General features: G+C 43.5%; 1 protein-coding gene across 1 annotated transcript in view; it reads right to left on the bottom strand.

Annotated features, from left to right (window-relative positions):
- CTTN (cortactin) overlaps window positions 1-18,770 on the bottom strand; it is a 65,450-nt gene extending 46,680 nt beyond the window's left edge. The window contains exons 1-5 of the mRNA XM_030200749.1: window positions 18,680-18,770; window positions 2,458-2,541; window positions 2,202-2,275; window positions 1,634-1,763; window positions 82-192 (exon numbers count right to left, since the gene is read on the bottom strand). Coding sequence (XP_030056609.1) covers window positions 82-192; window positions 1,634-1,763; window positions 2,202-2,275; window positions 2,458-2,541 — 399 coding nt within the window. The 5' untranslated portion in view covers window positions 18,680-18,770. The remainder of the gene's footprint in view (window positions 1-81; window positions 193-1,633; window positions 1,764-2,201; window positions 2,276-2,457; window positions 2,542-18,679) is intronic.
- Between the last annotated feature and the right edge of the window lie 7,540 nt (window positions 18,771-26,310).

Here is a 26,310-nt window from a genome sequence, read left to right as displayed (position 1 = left end):
TCTTACATTTACAATTTGCTTCAGATGACTAAGTGAGCAGAAAAAATAATCCAGCAACATAAAAAAATACAAACCACTTGCCTGGTCTACTCGGTCCAGCTGAACACCAAACTTGCCGCCAAAACCCTTGGTGGAATCCACTTGAGAACAGTGTTTGGAAAGTTTGGACTGATACTCGTGGCCAACAGCAGACTGAGGAAGAAGTTTCCATAGTTAGGGTCCAACAACTCAAATTGAACCAAGTTTATGCCAAGAAGACCGAACAGTTACTCAGTTAAAAATCTTCCATTTTATTAGTACCAGAATTGTGTTAAAGCATAAATCAAACCTGTCACTGTAGAAAAATAATGTATGTGAGAATGTTTTTAGAATTCTCTCATTTCCTGTGAAATTCACAAAATAAATCAGAGGCAGCTCTCCAAACACAGAGCATTTAAGAAAGAATAACGCACTCATTAGTACATTCATGACAGGCCTTCCTTCTCTAAAAGGTTAGAACCCTTACCTGAAGTACCCTTGTGCTGGAAACAAAAATTATCCAGATAAAAATGTCTTCTTGCTTGAAAAACTAATCAAAATTGCAGTACCACCACCATGTTGCTCAATGGGATATGATGCTGCTTAGCTGATCAATTGCCTATAAGCATTCTTCTTAAAAGAGGCAATGTTATTTGGAATTTCTTTCCGAGAAAAAAAAAAATAAAAACCTATACTAGGCATTCTTCCTTGGTAAAATCTGCAGTGCAATCAGCAGATAATTATTCTCACCACTTCCTTCTTGTGGCCTGTGATTGGAAGCCCAGTGCATGCTGCACAGCGATAAGAAGCTTGCTCTGCCTCATCAGCTGGCAGCTTCCTTGATTTTCTATTTTGAGACTCCCTGCTGGTCTAACAACCCAGCATGTTCTGCCTTCCAGTCTAACCTGCTAGAAATTATTTCAAGGGCCCACCCTTTCCCAAAACAAATATACAAAAGAACCACAGGCAAGACACAGCAGACATTTCAGTGAAGCTACAAATGCAACTCCAGAGCCTAAAAGGAGAATGAATAGTAGCAAGAAATTACAGCATCCAAGTGGGCTGGAAACCTAATTATGATAATAAAGAGAATTACAGCTACTCTTTAAAAGGTACAACACTAGCAGGCTCACCTCAGATAATTCAGCTAGAAGTTAAATCAGCCATTTTCTTTCCAATCCTCCTCTCTCTTCTGGAGTTCAATGCAATAAGCTGTACTAAACTTCACTACATTGATATTTTATTCTACAAAAGTCTGCACTAAGGCAGAAGTAATAAGCACAGTTAACATTTTTGCACACAAAGTTGTGCACTAAACCATCACTAATTTTTCCAGACTCTGCAAAGTAATAAATGATAATGACCAGCATGTGAAATTCCTTTCAACACAGATTTCTAGTACATGCTTCTTACACTGGGCCCCAAAGGAGGTGGGTGTTTGGAACGCCCTGCCCTCTGTTATTTGCCCACTTCAACCAATACAAAACCAGCCCACATCAGAGCTCCATGCAGGCATCATACTGATGCATGAAAAGCACAAAAACATGAATAAACGAAGGTCAGATTCAAGGACTTTCTCTACTGCTGCATTATTCTAGTATTTGGCATGCCTTACTTTATCCATGCGATCTTGTTGGATGCCAAACTTCCCGCCATAACCGTGGGAAGCTTTGGGGCCCGTTTCCAGCTCCTTTTCCTTCAAGTTCTGATGTTCCTGAGAAACATTCTCTCTTAGCCTGTGAATGCTGAAAAGATCCAAAACTAGAATTATACAACAAGTAACTTGAAAATAGACTACTTTTACCTAGATGAACTCCAAAATATAGTCATGCCTGGTTTAAAAATATTTTTACACACTTTATAAAGGGATATATCCCATGATGAGTCACCACAGCAGCTGTACAGAGAGGGAGGGGGGATAATATTGAAAATATCCATTGATGCAAGGTCTAAAAATGTACATGTTTCAGAAAATAATATTTGAGAGATTATTTTGTTTTAGCTCAGAGCAAAGTCACTTTCAGGTATGAAATTCACACATTATCAAGTCAGAAAATGAACTTTAGAGATTATTTTGTTTTAGCTCAGAGCAAAATCACTTTCAGGTATGAAACGCACATTATCAAGTCAGAAAATGAACTATCATAAGAGGCCACTCGCAGATACCAAGAAAATGAACTTACTTGATGTGTTCTTGATGGCCAGATCCTTCCACAGTTTTTGCTCCCCATCGTTGTTCTTTTTCACTCACATCATTCTATCAAGAAAAATCAGAGATGGGGAAGGAAGCAAACAAACAAAACAAAAAGCCTCCCACCATCTAAACCAACAGAAACATCTACCAGGGTTCCAGAGCAAGATGCTCTGTAAACCCATCCCCACCAATTCTACAACACTAACAACCGAAAGACAAAAGCTTGAGAACTTAAGATCCCATACCACAAAATCAGGGTCTGTCTCCCAATCGTCATTGCCATCATCTGTGGAGATGGAAAAGGAATGACCCGCAGTAGCTTTCCACATCTAAAATTTCAAGCAAAAAGTCAGGTTACCTTATCCTCGCATTGCCACAAAAGAAGCAACTGCTGGTTCTCACAAGGGCCTGGCCCACTAACCTCCCACTCCCAGCCAAAAGACACAATGAGAGAGAAAAAAAACCTCTCAGTACGGCTAAAAATTTTTTCCCCACTAATAAAACTAGAATACGCTAGCCAAATCTCATCATCTTACTAAGCAGAAGACGTGGCAATATATTATGTTTGGGGCATTTGCCTGTGAAGCCCATATTGGCCTACAACAATATGTGCTTTCTGTCATTTACATAAAGGTAATGTACTGTGCAATTTAAAACTAGCATTAACAATACTTTTAGTGAAACAGTGGTACTGTTGCTATTGTTGATAAATTATAACCATATGTGGCTTAGTACAGTACACCAATAATCACCAAGAGGCATATTTTCAAAGCACTTAGCCTTCCAAAGTTCCATAGGTTTCTATGGAACTTTGGAAGGCTAAGTGCTTTGAAAGTATGCCTCCAAGCCACAGTTCATTACCTTCAGTGACACAGTGATGTGCCACCGACATTAAAAAAAAAAATTACATTCTGTTCAGACCAATAAAGAAAGTTTGCTTGAGAAAATGTACTTAAGCACTTCCTAGGGCTTGAAATCACAAGGCACACAATTCAGTGTCTGCAAGAAATCCAACTTCTGCTACTTCCGCAAATAAGTGGCCTTTGCTCTCCAAACAAGAGAGAGAACAGAACAGTTTCATTTAACAGACAAGTAGCCTCACTAATAGAGCTGTAATATCTGGGGAGCCAGAACAATTCCGTCTCAGCATATAAGTACGAGCAGATCACTAATTGCCCTGTTTACTAAGCCACGTTATAGGCGCGTTAGCATCTTCAAACACACGTTAACTGTGCACGTGCTTACAATATCCCTATAGGCGCCTACATGCTTAGTGCACGCGCTAATTGTAGGCGTGTTAAAAAACACGAATGCGTCTTAGTAAACAGGGCCCTTAATGTACAGTAGTTAACAGAGTCCAGATGGCATAACAATACTAATATCGTATTACAGGTTGTCACCCCCCCCCCCCCCCCAAAAAAAAAAAAGGAACCACACTACTGAAGAGGACAGGTAGAAATCAGGGTAGGGTATACACAAAATGTAGCACATATGAGTTGATCTTGCTGGGCAGACTAGATGGAGCATGCAGGTCTTTTTCTGCCGTCATCTACTATGTTACTGCTGAAAAGTTCATTCCACCAGATCTTTTTAATAAATACAATGAAACAAACAAAGTTACTTTAACTTAAAGCAGAAAAGCACTCCAGGCTCTGGCAACAGTGTTTCCCAGCCCGAGTGCAGCCAGGCCTTCGGAAGTTTGTAGCAGAATGTCCTGGTGCAGGAAGTTCTTTTGCATTGTGGATGAAGGAAGGACTTGGCAACACTTATCTCATACGAGGAAAGGCTTAAGAGGCTAGGACTCTTCAGCGTGGGGGGGAAAAAAATAAAAGACAGCTTGGGGGAGGGGGGGAATAAGATAGAAGTTTACAAAATACTTAGTGCTGTAGAATGGATAACGTAAATCGATTTTTACCCCTTCAAAAAGTGCAAAGACCAGGGGGACACTCAAAGAGGTTACATGGCACTACTTTTAAAATGAGCAGGACATGTTTTTTTTTTTTCATTCAACCAATAGTTCAGCTTTGAAACTTGTTGCCAGAGGAAGTGGTATCTGGGTTTAAAAAAGGTTTGGACAAGTTCCTGGAGGAAAACTCCACAGTTTGCTATTCAGCTAGACATGGGGAAAACTACTGGTTGTCCCTGGGATCAGTAGCATGAACCTTGCTACTATTTAGGATTGTCAAGTACTTGTGACCTGAACTGGCCATTGCTAGAAGCAGGATACTGGGCTAGATGGATCATTTGTCTGACCCAGTATGGCTATTCTTATGTTTAAAGAGGTAGGTCATAAATAGAAATAAAACAACACACAGAAAAGAAAATAAGATGATAACTTTAACAATACTTTTTTTTTATTAGCTTTTGAAGGTAACCCTTCTTCAGATCAGAAATAAGCAAATGTTGGAAAACATCAGTATATATAAGTGAAACACAAAGAGCCCTGTTTACTAAGCTGCGGTGTAGGCACGTTAACTTTTTAGCGCATATTAAAAATTAGCACGCGCTAACGATAGACACACCCACAGAAATATAATGGATGTCTTCTTATTAGCGCGCGCTAATTTTTAGCGCGCGCTAAATTTTAGCGCACCTACAGTGCAACTTAGTAAACGGGGCCCAAAAGCATTTCAATAACAATCTCACAGAAGGGTGGGGTGGGTTTGGGAGCTGGGTGGATGAAAGACAGGGAGAGATGGATGGTAGATAAGAGGGTGACACCAAAGCAGTTGAATTTTTATGTTTTATAATGGGCTAGAAAACCCAGACCTTTGTTAAGTCCTGTCTGGCGGGTGTCAAAATATTTCATAATTTTGACTTCAAAGTTCTTATGTTCCTGGATTGTCTTAAATTTTCCTTTTAGTATTTTCACAATAAAGCGAAGATACATACCCGTAGCAGGTATTCTCCGAGGACAGCAGGCTGATTGTTCTCACATGTGGGCAAACGTCTGCATCGGCCCGGGAATCGGACGGCATTTTGCAAGCAGAATATAAAGTTTTGCCATAGTCTTCTGGCGCATGCGCAGACTGATTTCCTGCCGTCACGTGAGTGTGCCTCTCAGTTAAATCAAAAAAACAAACTAGTAACAACTCCAAAGGGGAGGTGGGCGGGTTTATGAGAACAATCAGCCTGCTGTCCTCGGAGAATACCTGCTACAGGTATGTATCTTCGTTTTCTCCGAGGACAAGCAGGCTGCTTGTTCTCACATGGGGGTATCCCAAGCAACCAGGCTCACTCAAAACAATGAACATTGGTCAACTGGGCCTCGCAACAGTGAGGACATAACTTAGATTGACCTGAAACCATAAACAACTAACAGAGTGCAGCCTGGAACAGAACAAAAATGGGTCTAGGGGGGTGGAGTAGGATTCTAAACCCCAAACAGATTCTGCAGCACCGACTGCCCAAACCAACTGTCGTGTCAGGTATCCTGCTGGAGGCAGTAGTGAGATGCGAATGTGTGGACTGATGACCACGTTGCAGCCTTGCAAATCTCCTCAATGGAGGCTGACTTTAAGTGAGCCACTGACGCAGCCATGGCTCTAATATTGTGAGCCGTGACATGGCCCTCCAGAGTCAGCCCAGCTTGGGCGTAAGTGAAGGAAATGCAATCTGCTAGCCAATTTGAAATTGTGCGTTTTCCGATGGCAACTCCCCTCCTGTTGGGATCAAAAGAAACAAAACTAGGTGGACTCTCTAAAGGGCTTTGTCCACTCCACCTAAAAGGCCAATGCTCTCTTGCAGTCCAAGGTGTGCAAACTGCTTTCGCCAGGGCGGGTATGAGGACGGGGAAAGAATGTTGGCAAGACAATTGACTGGTTCAGATAGAACTCGGACACCACCTTCGGCAAGAACTTAGGGTGAATGCAGAGGACTACTCTGTTATGATGAAACTTGATATAAGGTGCATGCACTACCAGGGCTTGGAGCTCACTGACCCTACGAGCTGAAGTAACAGCCACCAAGAAAGTACTTCAAATGGCAGGAATTCAGTGACTCAAAAGGAGCTTTCATCAGCTGGGAGAGAACGACGTTGAGATCCCATGACGCTGGTGCAGGTTTGACAGGGGGCTTTGACAAAAGCAAACCTCTCATGAAGTGAACAACTAAAGGCTGTCCAGAGATAGGCTTACCCTCTACACGGCGATGATAAGCACTAATCGCAAGACGAACCCTTACTGAATTGGTTTTGAGGCCAGACTCTGATAAGTGTAGAAGGTATTCAAGCAGGGTCCATGTAGGACAAGAAAGAGGATCTAGGGCCTTGCTGTCACACCAGACTGCAAACCTCCTCCATTTGAAAAAGTAACACTTCTTCGTGGAATCTTTTCTGGAAGCAAGCAAGACTCAGGAGACACCCTCTGAAAGACCCAAGGAGGCGAATTCTAAGCTCTCAACAGCTGGGATGTAGAAGTGACCCCTCGTTCTGAGTGATAAGGTTTGGAAAACTGTGCAATCTCCACGGTTCTTCGGAGGACAACTACAGAAGAAGAGGGAACCAGATCTGATGTGGCCAGAAGGGTGCAATCAGGATCATGGTCCCGCAGTCTTGCTTGAGTTTCAGCAAAGTCTTCCCTACTAGAGGTATGGAAGGATACACATACAGAAGGTGTTGGAATGTAATTGTATTTTACATGCATTGCCTGTCACCTATTATTTCTCTGTGATTACTCTGTGACCTCTGATGTGAATTACTTAGAGAGGTCACACAGCTATGCAACTTCCTGTGGGGGTTAGACACAGCACATGCAGCACATGGAGCATATGGAGCTCATGATCTCTCCTAACCTGAGAGGATCTATGGTGGTGTGAGCATCCATTACCATCTAAGCACATGGAAGGAGCTGATAATACAAATGTATAATAATATGTATATATAAGCCTGTCTGATTATAATCTAACTACAAACTGTGAGTAAACAGATGTTTTGTTACTTCAACTTTAAAGTGACTCAGCAGTGAATTATTCAGGGGTGAATGAGAGAGAGATGAAGAAAGAAATTAACATTTCTAAAGCTGAAGCTGTGTGTACTAAAATCTGCTAATTATTTACTACAAGTAATCCAACAAAAGGGTTATGGGCCCAGGGGCCAGGAATTGAAAAAGAAGAGAAATATTACCAGGCAGAAAAAAAGGCCACATTTTTCTCTTAAGTTTTAAAGGAAAGATTCAGTCTGTCTCTCTCCCCCCCCCACACAGCAGACAGAAGGCTAACAAAATGGCTGAGGGAAGAAATTCACCATTGTTCTATTCTCTCAAGGTGCCTAGATTAACTGAGTTTAATTATCGGCAGTGGGAATTAAGATTCATATGTCTCCTTCGAGCAAAAAGATTAAATATATGCTTAGATCAAGACAGAACAGCTGAAAATATGGCTGAATGGGACAATGCAAACTATTATGTGAAGTGCATGCTTTTGGAAGCTCTCTCAGAGAAACAAGCCATATTAGTGGAGGGAAAAGATACACCAAAGGACATTTTATATAAACTGAGAACTATGTATGCAACTACATATGCAAAGCAGCAACCAATTTGGCTGGCAGAGTTGAATGAAACCAAATTAAGGGATAAAAGTAAATGTAATGATCACATTATGCATCTTATGTCTTCATTTCAAAAGCTAGAACTTTCTGGAATTCCCATGTGTGATGCATTGAAAAGAGCATTTCTTTTTACCTCACTATCAAAGAAGTTTGATGTTTTTAGGTCTGTAAATGAGGCCATTGAAGGGCAATCTTTTGAACAGGCAACATCAAAACTAAGGCAGGAATGCATAATAAATGATTCTGAGGAGATGTGTTCTCAAAGTCAGTCAGAGAGAAATGAAACAAATTTCTTGGCAAAGAACAGAGGAAGGCGGAGCTATGGGAAAACTCCACCCAAGGGCAAGCTGATTTGCTACTCATGTGGAAAGGAGGGACATGTATCTAAATGGTGTAAGGAAACACAAAACACTCCCTCTAGCTCACCTAAGCCAATGGAACTAAAGAATTTTCAAACCAGGAAATGTATGAAGGACAAAGATAAACACAAGGGCTTTCTAATGGCAGAAAAATCTTTGACTATGGTAAATAATAATTCAAATGAAAGTACTTGGATTTTGGATTCGGGGAGCACATGCCATTTAACCAATTGTAAAGATTTCTTTCAGGAAATGTGTCCAGAGGAAGGTATTCTTAAAACTGCAAACGCAGCGACTGCTAAGATCCAAGCAAAAGGTATTGGATTCTTAAAATGCAAAGTGTCTAATGAAGTTAAAGAAATTCCTGTAAGTGATGTCTTGTATATTCCCCAAGCAGTTTGCAATATGCTTAGTGTATCTACATTAGATAAGAAGGGATTTGTGATTCATTTTGAAAACAGTAAGTGCACAATCTCTAAAAATGATGAAGTGTATGCTGAAGCTTTTATGCATAATGATGTTTATAAGCTGAACATTTCAGGTGAAGCCTCAAATATGGCGCAAGTAAGGAAGAATGATGGTAAATGTAGTCTGGAAATCTGGCACCGCCGCCTGGGACATCGTGATTCTAAGGTGATCCAGGATCTTTACAGTAAGCAACTGGCCACCGGCATTCAGATAAGTGCAGATGCTGGTAAAATGGAGAAATGCATAGACTGTGTTACTCAAAAAGGTGTGAGACCCTCATTTCCTGCATACACAGGAAATAGGAGTAATAAAGTGCTGGACTTAATACACAGTGACTTATGTGGACCGTTTAATATCCCATCATTGGGAAATAACAGATTTGTGCTAATATTCTTGGATGATTTCTCTAGATATTGTGTGGCCTATTTGCTGAAAGAAAAAAAGTCAAGTCACAGACATGCTGAAGAAATACGTAGCCATGGTGAGCAATAAATTTGAAAGAAAACCAAAGGTTCTTCAGACCGACAATGGTGGTGAGTTCACTTCACAAAGCATGCGCACATTTCTAGAACAAGAAGGCATTCAACATATCACAACAGTAGCTTATACACCAGAGCAAAATTCTGTTGCAGAGAGAAAATTTAGGTCACTTGTGGAAATGACCAGATGTATGCTGTCAGATAGCAATCTCCCTAAAAGACTATGGGGGGAAGCCATTCTCACAGCAGTGTACCTACAAAACAGAATGCCAACTAAAGGCGCTGAGCGCACACCACATGAGACATGGCATGGTAGGAAGCCAAACCTGTCACACATAAGAACATTTGGAAGTACAGCATATGCTCATGTACCAAAGCAAAGAAGGCATAAGCTGGATTCCACAACAGAAAGGGGCATTTTAGTTGGCTATACTCCAGGACACAAAGGATATAGAATTTTGAATCTGAAAACTGGCATTGTTGGCATAAGACATGTTACATATTTTGATGAAAATAAAAGGGTTGATAAAGGCTGGATTATCCCAGATGAGCCTTATCATCCAGAATATGAAACTAGAACCATAATAGACATGCCAGTGTATATAAATGCCATACCAAGGCAGATGTCTGAAAGCAACTCACCTGTATCTAACGAGGAACAGGCAGAGGAAACAGACACAGAAAGGATCATTGAAGAAGACAGTACAGTTGGAGAAGGGGAATCAATTGGAGAAGAACTCTCAGATATAGAGGATGCAGAAAGGTCAGACCAACCTGTTGTCAGACGCTCATCCAGGGAAAACAAAGGTGTTCCACCCCCAAGACTGTCTTACCTAACAAAGTCAGCAGAAGCTCAAGAGCCCTTAACATGGGATGAGATTGAGAAAATGCCAGCAGAAGAAGCTGCTGAATGGCATAAAGCTGCACAAGAAGAAATTGATGCATTGGATAAAAATAATACTTGGATTCTTACAAAATTACCTCCTGGCAAGAAAGCTATAGGATGCAAATGGGTATTCAAGTTAAAAAGGAATGCACAAGGAAAAGTGGAAAGGTATAAAGCCAGATTAGTGGCAAAGGGATATCTTCAAAAATATGGAGAAGATTTTGATGAAGTGTTTGCACCTGTAGTGAAACACACGACAATAAGAACACTTCTGAGCATTGCAGTCTCAAAAGGCATGCAAGTCAAACACATTGATGTGAAAACAGCGTTTCTTCACGGAGATATAACTGAAGACTTGTACATGGAACAGCCAACAGGTTTCATAAATACAAAACAAAGACAGCTAGTGTGTAAATTAAACAAAGGTCTTTATGGATTAAAGCAAAGTGCAAAATGTTGGAATGATAAATTGCATAAAATATTGACAAATTTAGGATTTAAGCAAGGTGAAGCAGATAAATGTTTGTACACTAGGTGCACAAATGGACAATATGCATACATTTTAGCTTTTGTTGATGATCTGCTCATTGCAAGCGAAAGTGAGCAAGAGTACAAGGACATTGTAAAATGTTTAAACCAGAATGTTGAGATAAAAGAACTTGGTAATGTGTCATACTATCTTGGTATAGAAATTGAGAAACAAAATGATGGTTCTTATCTTCTAAGCCAGAAGCAGAAAATAAATGAGCTTATTGAAAGTTTAGGTATGCAAGATGCCCAAGTTGTAAGCACTCCCATGATCACTGATTTTCTGAAGGATGAAACAGTAAGAGAACCTTTACCAGATAACATCCAATATAGATCAGCCATAGGTAAGCTTTTATATCTAGCTACCACATACAGGGCTGATATAGCAAATGCAGTAGGAATTTTGAGCAGAAGGGTCAGCTCACCTACCAAATCAGATTGGTCTGCAGTTAAAAGGATGGTAAGGTATTTAAAGGGTACCATTGATTGTAAATTAAAGATTTCAGCCAATAGTAATCCAAAACTAATATGTTACTGTGATTCAGATTGGGCAGGGGATCATTCTGATTATAAATCCACAAGTGGATATGTGTTTATGTATGGAAATGTACAAATTTCATGGGCCAGTCATAAACAAAGTATTGTGAGTTTGTCTTCTACAGAAGCTGAATATGTGGCTGCATCGGAAGCGTGCAGAGAACTGATGTGGATTGAAAAACTTTTGCTGGATTTTGGAATAGCTGAAAAGAGACCAATCCAGATAATGGAAGATAATCAGAGCTGTATCCGACTGTCACAGAATGACAAGGTTCAGTCACGCACCAAGCACATCGCAACGAAATACCACAACGTGCGAGAGTTGGCAAAAGAAGGGGTCATCAGTCTACACTATTGTCACACCAGTGAGATGACAGCTGACATCATGACCAAACCGTTACCCAGAGAACATTTTGTGAATCTGCGTATAAAGCTTGGACTTTGTATGAATAAATAATTGCATGACAGTTATGCATGAGAAGGGGTTTGTTGGAATGTAATTGTATTTTACATGCATTGCCTGTCACCTATTATTTCTCTGTGATTACTCTGTGACCTCTGATGTGAATTACTTAGAGAGGTCACACAGCTATGCAACTTCCTGTGGGGGTTAGACACAGCACATGCAGCACATGGAGCATATGGAGCTCATGATCTCTCCTAACCTGAGAGGATCTATGGTGGTGTGAGCATCCATTACCATCTAAGCACATGGAAGGAGCTGATAATACAAATGTATAATAATATGTATATATAAGCCTGTCTGATTATAATCTAACTACAAACTGTGAGTAAACAGATGTTTTGTTACTTCAACTTTAAAGTGACTCAGCAGTGAATTATTCAGGGGTGAATGAGAGAGAGATGAAGAAAGAAATTAACATTTCTAAAGCTGAAGCTGTGTGTACTAAAATCTGCTAATTATTTACTACAAGTAATCCAACAGAAGGCCTGTCCCCCAATGTAGGAGAAAGGCATCTGATGCTAGTCTGTCATGGGCCTGAAGCCTGGAACAGAACTGGGGGACCTCGTGATTGATCTGAGCGGCAAAGAGATCCACCGAGGGGGTGCCCCACGCTCGGAAGATCTTGCGGACTACGCCCATGTTCAGTGACCACTCGTGAGGTTGCATAATCCTGCTCAACCTGTCGGCCAGACTGTTTACGCCTGCCAGATAAATGGCTTGGAGAAACATGCCGTGACGACAAGCCCAAAGCCACATCTGGACGGCTTCCTGACACAGAGGGCGAGATCCAGTGCCCCCCTGCTGGTTGGAGTAAAAAACATGGCAACCTGATTGTCCGTCTGAATTAAGATCACTTGGTTGGACAGCTGATCTATGAAAGCCTTTAGAGCGCTCCAGATCGCTCTTAATTCCAGGAGGTTGATCTGCAGACCTCTTTCCTGAAAGGACCAGGCTCCATGAGTGTGGAGGAGCCCATCTACATGAACTCCCCACCCCGGGAGAGATGCATCTGTCGTCAGCACTTTTTGTGACTGAGGAACTTGTAATGGTCGCCCCAAGGTCAAATTAAATCGAATTGTCCACCACTGAAGAGAACTCCGAAAGTCTGTGGACAGTTGGATTACATCCTCTAGATCCCCCGCAGCTTGAAATCACTGGGAAGCTAGGGTCCATTTAGCTGATCTCATATGTAGACGTGCCATGGGCGTGACAAACTGTGGAGGCCATGTGCCCCAGAAGTCTCAACATCTGCCGAGCCGTGACCTGCTGAGATGCTCGAACCATGGACACGAGGGACAGAAGGTTGTCCGCCCTTGTCTCGGGAAGATAAGATCGAGCTGTCTGAGTGTTCAACAGGGCTCCAATGAATTCTAATTTTTGGACTGGGGTGAGATGGCACTTGGGATAATTTATAACAAACCCCAGAAGCTCTAGCACCTGAATAGTCATTCGCATGGACTCCAGAGCACCCTCCTTCGAGGTGCTCTTCACCAGCCAATTGTCGAGATAAGGAAACACATGCACTCCCAGTCTGCGTAGCGACGCTGCGACTACAGCTAGGCATTTGGTAAATACTCTGGGCGCAGATGCCAGACCAAAAGGCAATACACGGTACTGAAAGTGCTGTGTTCCCAGCCGAAATCAAAGATACTTCCTGTGAGCTGGAAGTATCGAAATGTGGGTGTAAGCACCCTTTAAGTCCAGAAAGCATAGCCGATCGTTTTCATGAATCATGGGAAGAAGGGTGCCTAGGGAAACCATCCTGAACTTTTCTCAGACAAGAAATTTGTTCAGGGCCCTTAAGGTCTAGGATGGGACGTATCCCCCCTGTTTTCTTTTGCACGAGGAAGTACCTGGATTAGAATCCCAGCCCTTCTTCCCCTGGTGGTACGGGTTTGACCGCTTGGGCCTGTAGAAGGGCGGAGAGTTCTTCTGCAAGTACCTGCTTGTGCTGGGAGCTGTAGGACTGAGCTCCCGGTGGGCAATTTGGAGGCTTGGATTCCAGATTGAGGGTGTATCCTAATTGGGTAATTTGAAAAACCCATCGGTCGGAGGTTATAAGAGGCCACTTTGGTGAAAAAAACATTAACCTCCCCCCAACCGGCAAGTTGTCCAGTACGGACACATTTACTGAGGCCATGCTGAACTGGAGCCAGTCAAAAGCCCGTCCCTTGCTTTTGCTGGGGAGCCACAGTGGCCTTAGGCGCACGCTATTGACGAGAACGAGCGCGCTGGGACTGAGCCTGGGCAGGCTGCCGAGAAGCAGAAGTGTCCTAGATGAGGAGGTAGTAGCAGAAGACGCCCGGCGGGAGAGAGAATCCATAGCATCATTGTGCTTCTTGAGCTGGTCAACCAGATCCTCTACTTTCTCACCAAAAAGCTTATTCCCCCCCCCCCCCCTCCACCCGGCAAGGAATATCCGCCATCCGCTGCTGGACCGAATGATCCAGGTCAGAAACAAGCAGCCATGACAGTCTGCGCATCACTATACCCTGGGCAGCGATCCTGGATGCTACATCAAAAGTGTCAAACGTACCCCTGGCCAGGAATTTTCAAGACGCCTTCTGCTGCCTGACCACCTGGCGAAAAGGTTCGGCCTGCTCCGGAGGGAGTGCATCAACCAAGAGCTGGTATGTCTGGATTTTGGCAGTGAGCATAGCGGTCTGATACGCCTTCCTCCCAAAAGAGTCTAAGGTCCTAGATTCTCTGCCTGGGGGCGCCGAGGCATAGTCCCTAGCACTCTTGGCTCTCTTGAGAGCGGAGTCCACCACCATGGAATTGTGAGGTAGCTGAGATCTCATCAATCCAGGCTCCCCGTGGATCCGATATTGGGATTCAGTCTTTTTCGGGATCACAGGATTAGACAGAGGGAACGACCAGTTTTGCATAGGCACTTCCTTCAGTACATTATGCAAAGGAACCGTTGCAGCCTCTCTAGGCGGAGAAGGCTAATCCAGGACCTCGAGCACCTCAGCCCTGGGCTCATCCTCAACCTCCACAGGGACGGGAATAGCCGCAGCCATTTCCCGGACAAAGGAGGTGAAAGATAGACTTTCTGGTGGAGAAAGTCTCCTTTCTAGTGGAGGGGAAGGTTCAGAAGGAATCCCATAGGACTCGTCAGAAAAAAAATACCTGGGATCCTCCCTCCCACGAACGCTCATCTTCAGTATCGGACAAGACATCCCTCAGAGCAGTCCGAAACTGAGCCTGCCTCGACATCAAGGAACGACATCCTCGATGGTGGTGCCAAGAAGTCGACGCCCGCCTAGACTCCGGTGAAGCTTCCTCCACTGACATCAAAGGGGAGTCAACCTGGGACCTCACCACAGGCGAAGGGCCAGATGTCGCTACAGCAGACGGTACGGAAGGCGCAAGCAGCAGTGACACCGAAGCAGACTGGCGTAACAATCCTTCCAGAAGCTCTGGAAGCAGGGCCCTGATTCGCTCGTCGAGAGCCGCCATCGGACAAGGCTGCGGGGTCGGTACAGGAGCCAGTGGCAGAATCTGCACTGTGTGTCGAAGGAGAACGATGACTGTGCTTCTTCACCTTCGCTCGACGCCCGTCATCGAGACTCCTGGGTACCGATGAGAAGTACATGGATTCCTCACGCCTCCTCGGGGCTGGGTTCGACGAAGGTCAGTCCCGGGGGGCCCGCATAACAGGAGGCCTCGAGGCAGGTGGAGACTCACTCGATGCCTCACTGCTTCCAGCGCAAATAGGTCTTTCAGCAGCCATTACCTCTGCTCCTGACGTCGATGCTTCCCTCAAAGTCAATGCCGCCAACCTCTATACTGATGTCGACGTCGGAAGACCGGACCGAGCTCCAAAAAGCTTTTCTCGCTGGGCTTCTCAAGACGCTTGGGTCCGTTTCTTCATACGGAGACACAGACTACAAGTGGTTGGGCTATGGTCGGGCCAAAGGCACCAGATACACCAGGCGTGGGTATCGGTACCTGAGATGGTCCAGTTGTACCGAGTACAACATTTGAAGCCGCTGGGTTGTCTTCGATGACATGGAAGTAAAAACGGCTTCAGCGAAATCAAAAGACGCGACTGTGCCTGTTAAAAGAAAAAGGGCACAAAAGAAGGGCACATGTAAGTCGCATTGAACCTGCTAGTAAGTGGGAAAGCGCAGGGTATAAGTGTTACAAATAATAATAATAATAAGACCAGTCTATCCCGAACTTACTCAAACACAGCAAAACTATGGACCATATTGGACTTTTATCACCAACCCCTCTTTATTTCTTTGTTGCTTTATGTTTCTTATATGCCTACTACTATATTGTGTATTTGTATTTTACCAAACCGGAGCCTGTCTCTACGGTATGGTGTAAGCCACATTGAGCCTGCAACTAAGTGGGAAAATGTGGGGTATAAATGTGTTAAACAAACAACCCAGCCGCGTCGAAAAACAAAGGAAACTTTAAAAGGGGACAAAAAAAATAAAAGAAACTACGGGTACTTTTTTTTTTTTTTAATGGTAAATTGTTAAAAGAAAAATAAGGCAAAAAAGACACGAAACAGACGAAGACTCTTCCCGGGCCTGAGAGGAGCACAGAAAAAAAAAAAACTCTACTGCACCTCAATGCGGAGAAAAGAAAACTGAGAGGCACACTCACGCAACGGGTGGGAAATCAGTCTGCGCACGTGCGCCAGAAGACTCTGGCAAAACTTTTATATTTTGCTTGCAAAATACCGTCCGATTCCCGGGCCGACGCGGACGTCGACCCACATGAGAACAAGCAGCCGGATTGTTCTCGGAGACAATCATTAATGCATTGCTCTGGTTTTGTAAAGTGCTGTCCCACAGAGGTGACATCCTGGTTCGCATTGGCATTTTTCATATGATGTCTATGTAGAATAAATCTCAACTTTAGCATCTGGCTTGTTTCTCCAATATAGCACCCTTCTTCACACTTTTTATATTAAACTAGTAAAACATGCCTGTTTCTGGAGGAAATGAAACGGGCGCTAGCAAGGTTTTCCTCCCGAACCCCCCTCCCTACCCACCCCTTCGGCATTGTGAAGCCACTGACCACCATTGCTCTGCACCTCGTCAACGCACGCCACCTTCATCCACTGACGCCATTGCTCCGCCCTCGACATCATCACGTTTGACGTGAGAGTGGGGCCCAGACAGTGATTTCGATGGCTTCACCACCACGAACCCTTCGAACCCGAAGGAAGTGCCCGTAGGAAGTGACACTGACGTCAGTGTCCTCAGAACGTTGAGGGTGAGTTTTATTATATAGGATGATATATACCACATCTGAAGATGAGCATGTGAAGGATTCTTTTATGTTGAATGTTTTTCCTTTGTGAATGACTATGGGATCCTGTAAAATGTGTTGGCACGGTTTGCAGCCAGATATATTGCAAGGATGTATGCCACTCTCTTTTTCAGTTTCTATTAGGAGCTTGCTTTTCACTAGATTGTGTTTTAAATTGGAAGGCTGTTGGAAGGCCAGCACTTGTGGGGGTAGAAACATCTATATATATATAAAACTCACCCTCAACGTTCTATTTGCACTGATGTCACTGAAGCCAGGTTCGTAAGTTCGAAGCTCTGAAGCCACACAAAATCACAGTCTGTGGGCCCCGCCCTCGCATCAAACGTTATGACGTTGAGGGCGGAGCACAGTCTCAGCTCCAACGCTGTACTGCACTGTAGCTCTGCTCCGCCCTCGCGTCAAAACGCGAGCACATGCTACTTCGGCAGGTCATTGGGGTGGGGGGGCCTTCGGAGAGGTGGGAGCGCCGGCAGTGACGACATCGGTGGGGGTGGAAGGGGGTGCACTGGCAACACACACATCGGGGGGGGGGGGGGGGGAACGGAACGGTCACGGACGCTGGGGGGGCGTGCCAAAAGGGCCAGGGTCACAGCACATTCACACGGAGGCTGCAGGGGGGCCGGCGACACACGGAGACACAAAGGGATGGAGGGGAGCCTTGCTAGCGCCCGTTTCATTGCGATTTGAAACGGGCCTTCTATACTAGTCTCTTATGTTTAAGAGAAAATTCTATATAATAAATTTTGCACCCTTCTACAAGTACAAAGCACACCAACAAAAAAAACCCTAGCTCAAGCTTTCAGCAATACAGAAACAGCCATCTAACATGCTGAATAAGACTTCCACATGTTAAGCAGACTGTCTGTTCCCCTGGCAAACATTTTTCATGGACAATGGGTTATTTCCAACCACCAGTCAGCTGACTCATGCCTTCAATTTCTGGAAAAACTGAATTACACAAAAACTGTTCTAGTTCAAACACTTTGCAGGAGCTAGCATATCCCAACCGTAGTTCATTCAGCAGCATATCGTCCCTACTAAAGTCTATCAGCCCTATCAACAAGGAAACAAACAATCTCCCTATGTCAATAAGAAGAAGGCTGTCTGTAGAGCAGTTAGATCACAGGAAAGAAGCATTACAAAATCAATTACTTAAACATCAAAATTAAGAATATGCAGCACTGCAGGTCCATAAAGCAGTACAGAGAGACAAAGCAATGCCAGCTCTCTGCAGCTCTCTCTCAACGCACAGACTGTACTATACGGCCCCTGGGGTCTGGCTACTAGCCAGGTTCCCAAGTGTCGTGACTAAGCCCAGCAGGTCTGGGGTCCTTGAGAGAATGAAATACTGGCACAGGTCCAGAGCTACAACCATAATCCATAGGCTACAAATGACCTACTTTGAAGGCTACAGGAGCATCGGGAAAAAAATGACCAAAAGCCACAGGCGGCAGCCATTATCCAGGCACTTCCAAGAACATAAGTGACCTACACGTACAAGTCCCAAGGGACTTGAAAGGAACCCCCAAACGCACATGTAACCTACACTCACAGGCACCAGAGACCCTAAAAGTGTGGAGTGACCAAGACCATTTTTCAAAAACCCTAGAGAGCAAAGACAGCGGCATAGAGACTCCTGCAAGGCTTTCCACAGTTCCATAACGCAGCCACACCTTTCCCTAAAAGCGCTGCCCTCCCAACCACAAGCCTTACAGCAGACAGACCAGGAACCCAGAGATACCCAGTCACGCGCATTTGGCTGCTTCGCTCGCTCACTCGCACTGGAGGCACGACACCTCTTCTCCTCACCCCTCCCCCGCGGTCTGACATGTCTTCCTCTGTCTTGCACTTTCTCAGGCTCAACATCTCCTCCTCCACACTCTTACCCCGGCCCCGCATCTTACCTTCCACAGTATCTTCAGAGCTACGACCACCAGCCCCGCAGCTTTTCTTCTCCAGCGTGAGCAGCGACGCGTCGCGTACCGCCCTGCCGGAAACAGGAAGTTGCGTCAGAGAGGCGGGGCCGTGACAACTTTAAAGACGAGAGGCGGAAGGTAGGGCGCGCGGGGCTTCGTCGGAGCAAGAATTTGGACGGGGAAGAGCGATGTAGAAACACTGGGTGCGTCTGTCCGTTGCTCTTACTCCCACCTGGAGGCGTCGGTATTCCGTCGTTGTGGTGTCCGGGAGCCAGCAGGACCCATCCATGGATATTCCCAAGGAAAACCGATGCTGGGAGAGGTTTTCCAGCGAGAGAGAGCTTTACTGGTAAGGATTTGCTAGGAAAGGTAGACAGAGTTAAATAGGTAAGTTATTCTACTCACTTAGTAAAAGAGCTTAATGAATAGTTTTTCTTAACATTTAAACAGCTAGTTGCACTACAGATTAGTGGTACGCTGAATGTGAAGAAGCGCCTGGACTTCGCATTCAGTGCACCGCTAATCTGTAGTGCAGCCTTGGCTTTTACACCGTCCCTTGTAAAAGGAGCCCAAAGTAGAATTGCAGTGACAGCAACCTAACCCAGCACAGCCCCACCTCAAGTAAGCTCCCGCTCACCTTGCCCCCCTCCTAAGAAAGCCAGATTCTATAAGCGTTAAAAATACTAGTAAAAGTAACAAATCATTGTCTTCCATATACTGCTCAATACAAAATTAAGAAACATACACATAGCCATGAGTAAGCATGTCCCCCTCTCCAGCCCATTCTATCCTATATGCTCTATTTCCCCTTTTCCCTACCCCACTCCTTATTGTATGGCCCCCTTACCTATTTTTCCCCTTTCCTGTACCCTCATCCCCACACTCCTTCCACCCCCTTGACCAAGGAGGTTAGATGAAACAGGAGATGGGGGTGAGCCTATCTAGCTCATTATATGGGGTGAAGCCAGTAGGCAGAGATTTCCACCACACTTGTTCACCCAAAACAATAGCAAAAAGATTAGAAATAAGGGCATTTTTTAAAAAAGGCAAGTGCATTTTTATAATATACCATTCATACATACAGCAAGTGAATCTCTCTTAAGTACAGATGTTGCTGTAAAGGAGGAAAAGATTTCAGATGCTCAGCATTCACTTTTAAGCATTTTCTTGATGTGAATACCCAGTGAGCTCCCGCATCAAAAAAAAAAAACCCTCCGCACATCTGGGCTAAATATTAAATTTTTTTTTTAACCCTTGTGAATTTGGGGGGATTTGAAAGTAAGAAAGCAAGGTAATTATCCTCTATTAAAGTTCCTCTTGGAAAAAGAAGTGGACATACGAAAAGGTATACTAAGTGGCCGAGGAGGCTCAAGCTCCTTAAGGAGCACTTGCGAAACAGGGGCTCTCTGTAGAGTGTACCCATTTGATTAAGCCACAGAGAAGTGCCTTTTTTAAACTTTAATAGAGGATAATTACCTTCCTTTGCTACTTTGAAATCACCAAAAATTCACAAGGGTTTAAAAAAAATTTATATTTAGCACAGATGTGTGGAGGTTTTTTGACTTATGAGGAAGCTCGCCAGGTAGTCACATCAAGAAAATAAATTTTCAAAAGTGGATATGGAGCAGCCAGGCATTCACATTAAGAAAATAACACTTAAGTGAAAGCCGAATATGTGAAGTCTTTTATTTATTTATTTATTGCATTTGTATCCCACATTTTCCCACCTACTTGCAAGCTCAATGTGGCTTACAGAGTTTTGTTTCCTTCTTTACAGCAACATCTGTACTTGAGAGAGATTCACTTGCTGTGTGTATGAGTTGAATGACATTCATTAGTAAGTACCAGTTGCGGTTTGAATTTATAATATATCACTGCAATCTACGAATCAAAAGGAGCAAGATCCCACATGCCATCTTTTTCAGTTGATGTTGGGGGGGGGGGAGACTATAAATGCACCCAGGTTTCTGTTGGAATGTAATTGTATTTTACATGCATTGACTGTCACCTATTATTTCTCTGTGATTACTCTGTGACCTCTGATGTGAATTACTTAGAGAGGTCACACAGCTATGTAACTTCCTGTGGGGGTTAGATGCAGCACATGGAGCACATGGAGCTCATGATCTCTCCTAACCTGAGAGGATCTATGGTGGTGTGAGCATCCATTACCATCTAAGCACATGGAAGGAGCTGATAATACAAATGTATAGTAATATGTATATATAAGCCTGTCTGATTATAATCTAACTACAAACTGTGAGTAAACAGATGTTTTGTTACTTCAACTTTAAAGTGACTCAGCAGTGAATTATTCAGGGATGAATGAGAGAGAGATGAAGAAAGAAATTAACATTTCTAAAGCTGAAGCTGTGTGTACTAAAATCTGCTAATTATTTACTACAAATAATCCAACAGTTTCAACCTAATTCATGTTTAACGTGGGTTATAAATGTCATAGATAAACTCTGAATGTTTAACACCTGATTCTCATGTTTGTTTTAGTGGCCCTTTACCAGGAGAAAATGATCATGTAAATATTTGGGGTGCCAGACCATACATAATCTTGAATAAAAAGTAGCTAAGTTGAACTCAATTCTAGCTGCAAGTGGGAGCCAATGTAGCTTTACAAAACTTGATGAAGTCTGATCAAACTTAGTGAGGCCAAAGATCAGGCATGCTGCAGTATTTTGAATGGTCTGAATCCTTCTAAGATTTGTTACAACCCAAATATGTGAGATTACAGTAATCAGTTGTGAGATCGAGTGCTTGTACTAGAAGTTGGAACTGCTCCTCTTTGAAATAGCTCCAATAGCATCTTAGTTTTCTCATTAGAGGGAAACTTCTTTTTCACCAAGGAAGAGACTTCTCTTTCCAATGGTAATGAACTAGCAACTAGGATTCCCAAAATCTTAATGGTTGGTGAGAATTCATAAATAACGTATGTGTGGTGACACTGCTGCAGAGATAGCTATCCTCTCTGGGATGGACTGACACTGACTCACACTCCCCCCCCCCCCCCCCCCCCCCCCGAAGCTCCTCTTCCATCCCTACCACCACCTTCCACATGAGAAATTCTAGCAATGGTTAGTAGGAGGATTCAGCAACTGAATAACACCAGATCAGACACCCCTTCTCTGTCCTTAGCAGGACACTAACGAGCCTCCTCTAGAACTGATTCTTCCCCACTACCAAATTCCCCACCTTAAGCATTTACAATTGCCTATTCCACCCTGGCTTGAATTTATAGTTATTATGGTAAGAAACAGCTGAGGTCTTACCTTCTCACTATATTACTCCAAGAGAGTTCATGATTCTGGGCACCTAAGTAGTCCTCGATCTGGCCAAACCTCTGGCCCAATTCCTCCATCCTGCTTAATCTGCCTCCTTGAAGTCCACCATCATCTGGTGGCCACTTCTGATATGCCTAGCTCTCCTAGGATCCACAGTGGGGAAAGGCCCCAATGTCACCGAGTTCTATATTATTCTGGTGGACTGGAACTCACTAAGAGAACCAAAATTCAGAAAATCGCCTACTTCTAAGGCTAACTACTTATCACAGGGTGCTGCCACACATTACTAAGATATCGCCGATACTTCCACCCCTACATGCACCACAAGACCCATTTCTCACTACCCTCCACCCCCTAGGACCCTTTTACTCAGGAAACTACCCAGGCTCAACCCTTCACCCCATTGCAATTCCAATATATAACCCTGGTACCCTCAATCTACATCAATGCTAGATCTGTGGGCAATAAGACTCTTCTAATCGGAGATCTCCTATAATCTTCAGATATAGGCTTCAAATCTAACAAACCTGGCTCCTGGAGATTGAGCCCACTCATTCCTGCCCTAAAACCTCTCGGCTATGACATTGTACACTCCCCAAGACAGGACAAAAAAAAAATGGAGGGGGCCTTGTGCTCATCTACTAAAGCTTCTTTGCTGTATCACTCATCACCTCTTTCACGGCAGCAGAACTGGAATAACATACTGTACACAATCACTGACAACTCATGCAATGCAAGTCAGATTGGCCTACTTCTTCTATATCGACCCCAGCCCCTTACCAAAAGTAGACTGTTAGCCGAGGTCATCTCATCCATGCAGACCCAATTCCCTAGGTGAACTAAACTTACACATAGAGGACAATGGTGACATCAACGTTCATAACTTTAAATTATTCTTGGATATAAATGAGCTCAAACTGTTCACTAATGGCCCAATCCATGTACACGGCCATACCCTAGTCCTGCTCACCTTCTATCCCCTAAGCACAATCAGCTCCTTCCAAGGGTGAGCAATACCCTGGTCTGATCACTACCAACTAGACTTTACCATTGACATGTGTCTTTCCCCTCATCCAAGCATAATTCCCACAAATCAACATATACTAGGGGGAAAGTTTATTAACCCAACTTCTTGTCTGCCCTTGAAAATTCTGTTACCGCTTGGAACCCAACTCAGGAATCGGTTAAGGCCCTCTGGGATGATAAAGTAAATTAGATCCTGGACAAAATCATACCAATCACAACCAAATGGGTGAGGGCAATCAGATTCGCTGTGGCTCTCCAATAAATTATTCAAACAAAAATGCTATCATCTAGAAAAACACTGGAGAAAGAGTTGCCTGAAAACAGATAAAAGAACCTGGAAAAACGTGTTTTGCCTCTACAAATCGAAGGCAGCTAGTGCCAAGCAAAGCTACTATAGTACCCTAGTAGGCCATGATTCCCTAAACAGCTGGACACCATCCAATACTGGGCTCTGACAAACAAAACTGAATCCACACAAGACCTTATGGTCCCAGACTCCAGGAGTTCAAGTCCCTACTACTACTACTACTATTTAGCATTTCTTTAGCGCTACAAGGCGTACGCAGCGCTGCACAAACATAGAAGAAAGACAGTCCCTGCTCAAAGAACTTACAATCAATATCAGTAGGACCTGACAAGACACTCACCATGGAATCCAAAGCGCTCAGAGTTCTTATTGACTCTTCCTTATCCTTCTCTCCCCACAGCAACCAGCTATGGAATACCTCACTATTTAAAATGAGGCAGCTCTGACTGGTACGCATATTCTTTGATCAGAAAGCCTTCCTGCTGCTGGTCCAAATGACTATGTTATTGCACCTTGACTACTGCAATGTTTTGTTCCTTAGCGTCAAATCCTGTCTACCAAAGGAGCTACAAATAATACAGAACACTGCAGCCAGGTTGATCTTCAGGCTAAAGAAATTTTAACACTCATCCTATCTGATCAAACTACACTAGCTCCCTATGCCTGAGCAAATACGGTTCAAAACTACCTGCTTAATCTTTCAGATCCTTTATGGCATCACTGCCGACCTATTGATGGAAGCCTGGCCCACTCAGAGACTGTCAGTCCAGCAGCTTATCTCCTCTCAGACCTACAAGGGAACCAAATTCCAAAGAACCTTCAACTCACTGTTCCCTGTACTTGGAACCTCTTCTATGGTACTCTTTACCCACTGGAATTGGATTAAAAATAATTACCTCTGCTTCAGAAAAAAGCTAAAAACTCGTGTTTCCTAAACCCCCTTCCCGTGCACTCCGCTCCATGGATAAATCCTTCTTATCTGTTCCCTTCTCCATTACTGCCAACTCCAGACTTCGCGCCTTCTGTCTCGCTGCACCCTACGCCTGGAATAAACTTCCTGAGCCCCTACGTCTTGCCCCATCCTTGGCCACCTTTAAATCTAGACTGAAAGCCCACCTCTTTAACATTGCTTTTGACTCGTAACCACTCGCCTCCACCTACCCTCCTCCTTCCTGTACACAATTGATTTGATTACTTTATTTTTGTCTATTAGATTGTAAGCTCTTTGAGCAGGGACTGTCTTCTATGTTTGTGCAGTGCTGCGTACGCCTTGTAGCGCTATGGAAATGCTAAATAGTAGTAAACCTAACGCTTAATCCACTATTATTACTCTGCGCCTCACAGCCTTCCAACCGTAGTCCCTACGTCCCCAACCACATCACTTCTCCTCCTGTTATGGCAGTACTCCATTCTCTCTCTTAACTGTAGCCTAAAACATGTAAACCACATTGAACCTTGACTAGGTGATATTAGCGGTATATAAGATCTCACTTGAATTAGGATCTTGCCAGGTACTTGTGACCTGGATTAGCCACTGTTGGAAATCGGATTCTGGGCTTGATGGACCTTTGGTCTGACCCAGTATGGCAACACTTATGTGAGCCTTCGTCCTGTGGAGTCCAGAGCCGCAGTTTACCATAGTAATCAGTTGGATTATTGCAATGCTTTGTATAAGGGCCTACAGGTTACCCAAAATACTGCTATCCGTCTCATCTCTAATACGCATAAATATGACTACGTTAGCCCGTATTTAAAGAAGCTCACTGGCTCCCCATTACCCATCATATTTATAAATGAATCCTGCTTGTCTTTAAAATCTTACGTGCTCAACAACTGCTGTGTCTTTTTCGTTATCTGCACACGCACTTAGATATGCATAGCAAAATCAATTAGTCATACCGAGCTATTATGAAGTAACCCATGAGCATACTAGGCATGTTATTTTTAGTGTGCAGGGGACCTTACCTTTGGAACTTGCTCCTGTTTCTCTGTCTTCAGCCATCACTTGATCAATTTAAAACTGATCTTAAAAATATACCTTTTTAAAAGACACATATAAATAAGTTTCATCATTCTCAGCAGATACATGGGCGATACCTTAGAAAACACTTGCTGCACTTCCTTTTGTTCTTTTCCTCCCCCTCCTAGTCTAATTGTCATGTCTGTTTTTAGTTCAATGCTCATTTATGCTGGATAGTAAAAACTAAAACTTGATTTAAATTTTTTTTTGTTTTTTTTGAGATCACTGAAAATACTTGCTCAGTCTGTAAAATGCAAGTCTTTTCTCTGCCCTGTAGCACTTACTGTTATTGTATAAAATGAATGTTTCCTTTTAACCACTTTGAATATTAATTTCATAAGATGTGTTCTACATGATGAAATAGCTTTTATAAAATTGTGTGGTTGTAGATTTTTTTTAATTTGTCATAATCTGGAGTAGGGCCTCTTGTGGTGCAACTTTCCGCCATAAAAGCTATAACCTACTAAAATTGAATGTTATTTTCAGTCCCATTTTCAAAAGGACATAAGCAGCAACAGTAAGAGGTTTTTCAAGGCGTCTCAAGTTTCACTAGTATCTGGAGTAGTGGATTCTCTAAGAGAGGATAAATGGACCTGTCTGCTTTGTGCTTGTGGCATTAAAGATCAAGAAGGTCTGCCAGTGCAACAGGTTGAAAACTGTCCCACAGTTCTATTGTAGAATAGCAACCTAAACATACCTTTGCCATTTTAGGAAGAACTAGCAGGCTCCTTTTAAAGTGGTGGTACTGATTAATGTGCATTGACTGTGAAACTCATGGGAATTGAATGGACATCATCTACACATCACCTCTCGCTTGGACTATTGCAAATTACTTCTCCCTCTCTCCTCTTCAATCTGTTCAAAATTCTGCTGCACGACTAATGTTCCGCCAGTGTCATTATGCTCATAATATTAACCCTCTCCTCAAGTCACTTCACTGGCTTCCTATCCGTTTCCGCATACAGTTCAAACT

Source organism: Microcaecilia unicolor, chromosome 4 (assembly GCF_901765095.1).
Source record: "Microcaecilia unicolor chromosome 4, aMicUni1.1, whole genome shotgun sequence".
NCBI lineage: Eukaryota > Metazoa > Chordata > Amphibia > Gymnophiona > Siphonopidae > Microcaecilia > Microcaecilia unicolor.
This window is presented reverse-complemented; position numbering and strand designations above follow the sequence as displayed.